Here is a 9,647-nt window from a genome sequence, read left to right on the forward strand (position 1 = left end):
AGAATTAGGTTTCAATTTTGAATTGAATTTAAATTTTAGGTTGGGTTTGAATTTTTATGTTTCTTTTTATTTATAAGTTTGGTTTGAATTTGAGAGTTTTGATGTGCATTGATTTGATATATAAAAAAATAATGATATAAAATATATATTAAATTAAAATTTTGAAATTAATAATAGTATAATTTGAGTATTAATTTGTGTTAATTATAAATAAATATTTTTACTTTTATGTAATTATATTATATAAAATTTTATTATCTACAAAATGACATATATATATATTATATATTTTACGAACTTATTATTATTAAAAAATTAATTTTTTTTTTTTTGTAATTTTGCACCGCTATGCAAAACAATTATAAAATTATATATATATATTTTTTTTTAAAAAAAAATTAGCTTTTAATGGAAGTCAAGTACATTTGGATCCATCTAATGATATTTTCAAAATAACATTCAATTTCAAATTTCGAAATAAATTCAAAAGTTATTTCGAAACCGTATATACGATAAATGGACAATTAATAATTTATTTTTACCACAAATTAAAATCAACATTATTCATAATAAAAATAAATTATTTTATTTTATTAAATATTATATCAAAATATTATTTAAATTTAAATTTAAATAAAAAACTATAACCAAACAACTAAGTATTCAAATATTCTATATTTAATTAGTAAAATAATAATTTAAATGGTTTCAATCGTTTAGGATCAAATTCAATATGGTGAAGTAAGAGAAAAAAATATATAAAATTTTGATACTTTTCGGAACAATTGAAATTTTTTTGGATATTTTGTAAGTTCGTCTTTATTTATTCAAACAATTTTTTTAAGATATTGTTGACAAGTACATAAAAATTTCATATAATCTGAAGAGGATAATCTTAACCCTTAAATCTAAATAATCTTGTCTATCTATTGAGTATTGAAGATGAATTGCATATAAAAAAGAGTATGAAGTTTATTTATAAATACCGAATAGTAAATAGTTCTTAGAGCATTAAAAATACTTTTTTTTAAAAAAAAAGTTTGTGTAGTACATATATTTGTGCAAGATTTACCCTAACAAGGTCCTCAAAAGTGTCGATAAATTGATAGTAGATGAAAATATCGGAGAAGAAAATAATTTATTTAATTAATATTTGATTTACGATAGTAATATATAGTATCAAATTAAAAAAATTAAAAATATGTTTAATTATTTTAATAAAATATACATTATGAATATCGAGAATAAAAACTTATATAATATAAATAAATAAAAAATATATAAAATATTTATTTATACTTAATATAGATTAATTTAGAAATATATAGAAAGTTTTGAATGTATATAAAAATATTTGTTTATTAAATAATAATAGAAGTACAAAATTTTGAATGAATTTTGAACGGATCCCTGCGATATAATATTTTCTAAAAAAACTCGAGGGCATAATGCTAAGCTATTTTTAGTTTTTGCTGCAAACTCTATTTTACCGAAAGCTTACCAAAAGTAGAAACTACACTCGTACGATAGTTTGGTAAAAATACTTTCGTAATAAACGTTACAAAATCTCGAGCTTGCATATACACACTGATGTATATTATCAAAGCTATAGTACAAATGCACGACATATGTTACATTACTGCTAGTTCATGACACATTCGCTAGCCGCGCAGTATGATCGAGGTTTTTTCAAGTCCAATGTTTATAGTCATCAATCACCGCCCAATCCGAGATCGGGAACTGTAAAATACTCTTCATCGTCGCCGGAAAATAGGACCCTCGGCTTCTTGTGTGCTGCCGAGGAAAGTTTCCCTTGTCTGCACATGGCGGCCATGTTAGGCTGAGAACCGCGCAGCTGAGGAACTTCCGCAGCCGCCAGAGCCTCCTCGGACACCACTTGATCGCCAAATATATTGATGTCGGTTAGCCACTCCAGCTCATTAAACTCGAGCTGCTGCAATGTTTGGACAAGAAGTAAAAATTCAGCAATTTGGATAGATTGTGTTTTTAAGGTATTCGGATGTGTCATTTGATGTCTCCGAATCCATTGGTTAGGAAGCGACGGCGGAAGCAACACGCGCATAGTAAATATGTTATGCCGTGGCCCATTTGGCACTTTGTCGATACTTCCTTCCTCTGTCTCAAAAAAATATGTTCATACTTTTGGACACGAGTTTAAGTAAAAGTAAGTATTTTTGGTTTTAAAAAAATATAAAAAGTAGTATGATAGCAACATTTCTAAGAGACGAACATAGAAGGAAAGTGAACACATTTTTAAGAAATGTTACTCTTTCTCTCTCTGTCTCACTTCAAAATACTCCTTTTTATCATTTTAATTTTCTATTTTAGAAAAAGTAATCGTACACTACTACTAAAATAGATTTAACTTTTATTTAAATTACAAACATATCATTAAACATGCAATTACGGCAAAAATATTAAGAACTCTTACACACTTCCATTGACTAATAATATACTATTGTTTTTCAATTTATTACAAAATTCCGAAGGGCTCATTTGATTAGGAATGGAGCCAATATTATTTATGCCAACATGGTTTTCTTGAATAGCTAGATCGTGTAAGATTTTAGTTTCCAAGAAAATGAGATGACTAAGTGTAGAAAGTGAGCTAAGTGTAACAAGTCTACTTTCCGAATATTATGAAGCCATTTTTGAATGAACACATTCATTAGGTAAGAAACAACAGAGATACAATAGCAAATCTTACCTTGTCCGAGGACTCATAGTCAGAGAATTGCAGCAAATCATCAACAGCCCAAGATGGCGACGTAATACCAGAAACATTTTGCGGCATCTTCTTCAAACCAATCTGCTGTAGATTCGATTTTGGGGGCTTTGGCTCCACATTGCCCTTGCTACTTCCATTATTACAGCTGCTACTCAAACCTACCCGTATTCCAGTAGCTAAATATCGTTGGTGGTTTGCAGTGAGGCTGTTGGAGTGAATCGGTTCGTCACATTCCTTGCAGAAGAGGGCTCTGTCCTCGACGCAGAATATGAATGCCGTCTTCTCCTGTGTTCGGTAACAGACCGAAATAAATAAGAAGCAACACAACAGGTGGCTTTTATCGACAATACAGAAAGAGAATCGACAGAAACTCAGGACATTGTTAATTCTTACAGAAGACACCTTGTGCCTTAAAACTTGCAGATGATCACAGGTAGTTCTTGATTATATGTTCAATGCAAGTTACATGGCAATAATTAATAACTTGGTTCAATCAAACAGGTTTGGAACAAGAACAGAATCCATAAATCAATCCATTGTTCTATAGCTATCGATCCTAGGAGGTCACGAAGGATGCAATTGCAAACACAGCACTCTATGCTCCTTAAAGTTAAATCTAAAGTCATTTTGCATAACGAATCACAGGTAAAGTTGGATAGCTGTGGAGAACAGATTCATATATCAGGTTATAGCCACTATTTGATTGTGCAGTTAGGTTTCGTGATTTTGAGCTACATGATTTATTAAATTCAAATGAAAGAAGGCAATATCAAGGTGCAAAATCATACCGAAAAGGAGTTTCACATCAGAAGAGGCATTTTTACCTCCTTCGTAACAGAGTGACGTCAGCAATGGATATTTATCGGAGGAGATGCGAATGAGGTAGGTACCGTACCTGGCAGATGTCGCAGGGAGGAAGCTTGTTGGAGAGGCATTGGAGAAGCAGACGCTGGTGCTTGCTGGCAAGCTTGTTTGCGGCATGCACCTCCACGTCGCATTTAGGGCACAATGCCGCCTCGTCGGCGCAGCAGATCACCGTCGCCGGAGCCTTCTCGCACACGTCGCATTGGATCTTCATCTCAACAACAACAATAATCACTTTTCTTCGATTTCAATTTCGATTCCGATTCCAATTCCTACCACGAACTAAAATCAAAATCGGCTACTCCGATGGCAGAAACTAATCACCAAAATTCAACAACCACACAACAAAACCACAATATAAATCTGAATTCCTGATCCTGATCTGATCAGAAGAATATTTGTCCGTATAGTCCAGGCAGGCAGGGAGAGCTCTCCTAACACAAAAATCTCAGATGCATGTATGTCTGTCTCCGTAGAGAGTTGTGAAGAAGGAAGGGAGGGGAAGGGATAAGGCAGTTAGGATTGATTGGCGTATCAAAAGAGAGCACGAGAGAGGGCTGAGGCAAGAAAGCAGAATCCAAATGTATGGCTGTGGGGAGCTCTCTCTGATTCTTGTTTGTGGACAGCAATGGCTGCCTGCCTGGCTGACACCTACAGCTCTGCTTCTGTTTCATATGGCATTTAATGAAGAGTACAGATCATCCCAATATGTTAATTAAAATTAATTATTATAAATTAATTATTAACGCGCCCATCTTCTCACCTCGCTGTAAATACACTAGTGTCCAATAGACTGGCCCTCTCTTTTAGCATGCACAACTTTACGCGCAAAAAAGGTAATTAAAATAGTTATTTTATTTTATATAAATAATTATTGATATGATATTTTGAATATAAATTAATTTTTACTATTTTTTTATTTTATTGAAAGATTACCATTTTTTATTTTAATCCGTCTCATTATTATTTTTTAATTTGGTAATTATACTATTTACTTAATATAATAAATACTCTTTCAACTTACAAAATATTACAAAAATGTCATTACTTTTATATTACACCGTACTATATGGGTATTTTTATTTTTTTATTACAATCTAATATAATATTAATATTAAAAAGTCTATGTGCAAAAAGCAAACCGTACCCTTCCAACAGGACGGAAAGAGTATAATATATTTTTCTTTATCCATTTATTTTGTTCATTTTTTTACTCGTGTTTGTCTCACTTATTTCGTTTTTTTTTCTTTTAAAAAATATTATATATTTTAATTTTATTTAAAAAGTGTAATTCAAAGTCTTTTAAAATTTTAATTATATTATTTACTAATAATATTTTTTTTTTCTAAATTTTCATATAAATTTAGTAAAGGAACACAAGATGGAGGAAGTAAAAAATAAAAAATAAATATATTTTTTTATAGGCTCTACCTTTTAAATATCGATGGCTTTTTTCCTCTTTTTTTAGTATATATTTCTTTTAGTTAGGATGTTGATTGGGGATATATCATGGTGATTCCCCGATCAACATATAAAAATATTATATATATATATATAAATAGCATATAAATATATATAAGACAAAACATATTATATACTATATTAGTACGTACTGTCAATTTTATTTTATATGTATGTGATTTCTAGTATTTGTCATCGGCACGCCCTCTATGAAATAACACATTTTTTTTTTCTTATAAAATATCACATTCGATCACCGTTTAAATACAAAATACAAACACAAGCCAAACTAAGCCATCTCTCACCCACAATATGACTATTTATACAAAAACATAACTTTTTTCATGTGCATATCAAGATAGGGTAAAATCTCTTGAGTACTCAATATGGTGGAACACCTTTGAGGTGTGGAAGGTAGCATTTGAAGGCAAGAACTCGGCTCCCGCCGCCGTTGCGCCTCCACGGCCATCCCACTGTGAACCGGAAAACCCTAAACACAACCCTATCTCGGACCACCTTCGCAACGCCCCGGCAAAGCCCCTTCGTCATACTCTTCATCCTCTTCCTCAAACTATAGTCGCGGCCGCGGCCGCAATCCTTAAGATGATAGCTTCTTAGGATCGCCCTCCTCGCTTGCAAGTATTCGTCGTCCCAACGATCAAGATCCCCGAGCCGGTCACTCAGCGCAACGATATCGGCGCTCCCTTTGTACGCCGACAACGGCGGCGACGACGACGAGATTGGGCCCACTTTGTTCTTCCTCTTCATCATCAGGCTTTTGATTTTTGTAAAGCTTCTTTTCTCCCTTAGGGTTTTCAAGATTTTTTGAGTCACAGATTTTGCCTTTCCCATAACTTAGGGAATTTGATATTTTTGTGTCACATATGTAATTATATGGATGGAGTTTATTTCATTGTGGTTAATTATATTGATATATTTGGCAGGGTGGGTGAACCAGCTATGGAAATTCTTGCATTATTTTATTTTATTTTATTTTATTTTTTGTTTAAAAATGAGTCTTTTAATTATAAATTACAGTTGGTAGGTAAAACAGTTGCATCCATGCACTGCCTAGTAAGCAGCCTTAATATTGACCAACCCTTTGTATAGTAATAATAAAAATAATATTTACTGCAAAAAATATTGAAAATAAAATTCACAAAGAATTTTGAGTAGTTTAAAACAAGTTTAGGAAATAATTTTCATAAATTTTGAAAAAGTAATTTTTTATTAACTATTAATGTTCATAAAAAAGAAAAAATAAAAAATAAAAGCCAATATAGGTCCAAATGCTGAGGAAGTAAGATTATTATGTCAAGCTCTTAGCATAAGTGGAATGAAAATCTCTTACGAAAAAGACATACAAAAGTAAAATTCATTTAAACATCATGGAAAAACGTAATGAAAAGTAGGAAATTCAAACTTTATTATTTTAAAAAAAAAAATGATAAAATATCATAAGATGGAAATACGATGTGTGTTTGTTTTGTGAGATGGTTGGAAAGTAATTTTTTTTACGTGGGATATAGAAAATTGTTTAGGGAATATAAAAATAATGAATGCGTGTGGTATATTAATACTTTTAGAAAAATGTGTAGAAAAAATAAAAAAAAAAACAAACCCGATAAAGCTAAGGTGATTAAAAATGAAAATTAATGTAAAATTTGACGAAAGTGAACTAAAATACAAAATAGTCTCATTATTAATACAAAGTTCTGATAATAAAATAGATGAATTTGATGTAAGTAATTTAAAACTCACATCATATAAGGTGTGTTTCTTTTGATATATTAAAATAATGTATGACATGACGTGTTATGAAAGAAAAAAAAAATTAAAAAAATACACAATTTAATTATTAAAAAAATGAGATTTGAAACTAAAAATACACACCTACGTGGGTGTGTTTGTTTTATAAAAATGATTTCAAGAAATATATATATATATATTTTTATGTGAAATAAGAAATTATATAGAAAATATAAAAATAATAAATATGTGTAATATATTAATATTTTTTGTGTGGGGAAAAAATAAAAAAGAACAAACCTTAACATATTTACTTAAAAGAAAGAGAGTTTACATTATAAATTAAATTCAAAATTATGAGATCAAATGAAAATATTAATAAAATAAAAAAATAGTAATAATTGTAAAAGAAAAATAATACATCAACAAAGATAAGTGTAAACAGGAGCATTGAAGAATGAGTTGGAGATGAGAAGATGAGGCAAAATTCTGCAAAAGGGCACTCTCACGCATATTATTTTATTTTTTGTAATTTTTATTTTATTATTTATAAGAAAAAATATTTTTTTTTTATATTTATATTTTAATTTTATAATTAATATTAATTTTTATATTGTATTTAATCAAATAATATTATATATTTTTATTTATATTTTTCATATATATTATTTTATAATATTAAATTTTTAATTTATTTAATTTAAAATTTTATTATTATTTTTAAGATCAAATAATAAAACAAATAATTTAATTTATTAATATAACATTTAAATCATTTTTAAGATTAAATATATAAAAATAATAAAATATTTAATGTTATTTATAAATTAAAAAAAAAATATAATATATAATAATAAAATATAGAGATAATATTATTTTATCATGTAAAAATACAAAAAAAAAAAATAAATACGGAATTTAATACCCTGCAAATTAAGCCCATCAAATCAAGTCACAGTAAGCAACCATGTGTATCAGGTGATCTGGAGACATCAGAGGTTTGAATTCATGACCTTATGATGAATCACATTTTCAGCATCAACTTAAGAGCTATTAAGCTCAAATGTCAAATTATGATTTATAGCCAATTGGTACATGTTTACTTCATAGTACTCGTAAAAAATCATATAAAGATAGCTATTTGTGATATATACAAGCACATGCGTGCTTGAAATAAATTTTATATAGTTTTCATTCTTTGCAAGTACATGCTCTCATTTACAAATCAATTGTGCACGACTCATTATCCCCAACAACCTTAAAAATTCATGTAGTTGATCTATCAATATGAAGTTTGCGAGATGCTAAAGATATTTGTGCCAACATTCTTATTTTCTGGATGCAAGGCCTTTATTATGCTTAGTTATTCTTCTCTTCTTTTTTTACATCATGATCTTGTTAAGAATATTGTCAACAATTCTAACTATAGGTATGGATTGTGTTCTCTAATTCAATTATTTCAACATTCATAAATATTATTATTAATCACCCTTCAAAGATTCCCCCAAATATAAAGTTAGCCCAACACTCAGAGTGAGAATGTATAATAAAATTACTAGCAAATGACATAGATTTCAAATTTTGACCTATCTATTGTCCGAACACCCGTTTCTTTGGAGCATATATAGTAACAGTTGTCCGTATGTTTATGTTATGACGTGGGTAATTTCTCATCACCTAGACAAGCAAAAATAAAACATAAATATCATGTGCGAATATATTTAGTTTATCATATCTTATTACAAAATATAGATATATTTACTTATTTTTTCAAGTTATCTATCGGGTCTCTTAGGTAAAAAGTATAGTGACAACCAAAAACTAACATAGGAATAGTCTTAAGTAATTTGGTATAACGATCTGAGAAAAAAGTGTATGCATTCCACCATAATCGACTATTCATAACAATAATGATTCTTAATTTAGAATAAAATTATTCTCAATTTTTATCATTTTCAGCATATATATTTTTGAGTTACTTGTTTTGCCTTCAAGGTGTTTTTTGGGAGATTGAGAGTTATGGAATTTAGAATTGCCTGTGGATGTAGGTCATTTCGATCGAATTAAGTATATTTTTGTATCCTTTAAATTTTTTGTTCTTATTTTTGTCATTGTTAAGGTTCTGTGAAAATTTGTTTGGAGCCATAATCCTAACCAGTGACGAAATTAGCATCTTAATTCCAGGGAGGCAAAATGTTATAATTTATTTAGTATTTAACTAATAAATTTAAATAAATAATATTAACTGAATTATATATGAATTGAATTATATATGAATTTAGATAGTTTGATTTTGGGAAGGGGGAGAAATTGTATATAAATACATAAAAATTAATATTTTTAATACTAAAAAAATTATAAAAAATTTGGTTAAGATCCCAAGCCCTGGTATAGTTCCGTCCCTGATCTTAACAAATCTATTGTTATTATAGTTGTGTTCACATTGTATATATATATATATATTAATGAATGTATTTTTTATGTTAGGTATAAGAAATTATATGATATAAAAAATATTTATTTCATTCCAACAAAATATGCAAGCTTTCCTTCTTTGACTGTCACATTCAAATATGTCATTTTCTATAAAAAAAAACAAAAAATAATAAATTAATAAAAATTAATTTTAACTCATTCAAATCGATCTATTTAGGGGTATTTGTTTAGTGTTTTGATTTGAAGTATTTTTTTTTTTATGTTAAATATGATGAAACATATGATTAATATGCATACAATATAGTTTTTTTTTTGTTGAACTGTTATTTTATGAGTGGCTAAAATATATATTAAATTTTATATTGTGTTAATATATAAATACGGCGGC

The 9,647-nt window shown here is 28.6% G+C and overlaps 1 protein-coding gene across 2 annotated transcripts; it reads right to left on the bottom strand.

Moving 5' to 3' along the window:
• Window positions 1-1,526: 1,526 nt before the first annotated feature.
• On the bottom strand, window positions 1,527-4,190 carry LOC127253100 (B-box zinc finger protein 24-like). Of its 2 annotated transcripts, none has more exons than XM_051277540.1 (3): window positions 3,645-4,190; window positions 2,729-3,034; window positions 1,527-1,951 (listed from the first exon to the last, which is right to left on the bottom strand). In XM_051277540.1, the coding sequence occupies exons 1-3, from the start codon at window positions 3,825-3,827 to the stop codon at window positions 1,712-1,714; spliced, it is 729 nt and encodes a 242-aa protein (XP_051133497.1). In that variant the 5' UTR covers window positions 3,828-4,190; the 3' UTR covers window positions 1,527-1,711. The 2 variants fall into 2 exon arrangements, with proteins under 2 accessions (XP_051133497.1, XP_051133496.1); XM_051277539.1 differs by having other exon boundaries at window positions 1,527-1,954; window positions 3,645-4,180.
• Between the last annotated feature and the right edge of the window lie 5,457 nt (window positions 4,191-9,647).

This window comes from Andrographis paniculata, unplaced genomic scaffold, assembly GCF_009805555.1.
Source record: "Andrographis paniculata isolate CXL003 unplaced genomic scaffold, ASM980555v1 Contig49END, whole genome shotgun sequence".
NCBI lineage: Eukaryota > Viridiplantae > Streptophyta > Magnoliopsida > Lamiales > Acanthaceae > Andrographis > Andrographis paniculata.

Bases quoted from the DNA above. Each gene is read 5' to 3' on its own strand.
- LOC127253100 (XM_051277539.1), bottom strand. From the start codon at position 3,827: ATGAAGATCCAATGCGACGTGTGCGAGAAGGCTCCGGCGACGGTGATC. The intron at 3,035-3,644 runs GTACGGTACCTA...TACCGAACACAG, and splicing joins CTCCCTGCGACATCTGCCAG to GAGAAGACGGCATTCATATT. The intron at 1,955-2,728 runs GTAAGATTTGCT...CAAACATTGCAG, and splicing joins ACTATGAGTCCTCGGACAAG to CAGCTCGAGTTTAATGAGCT.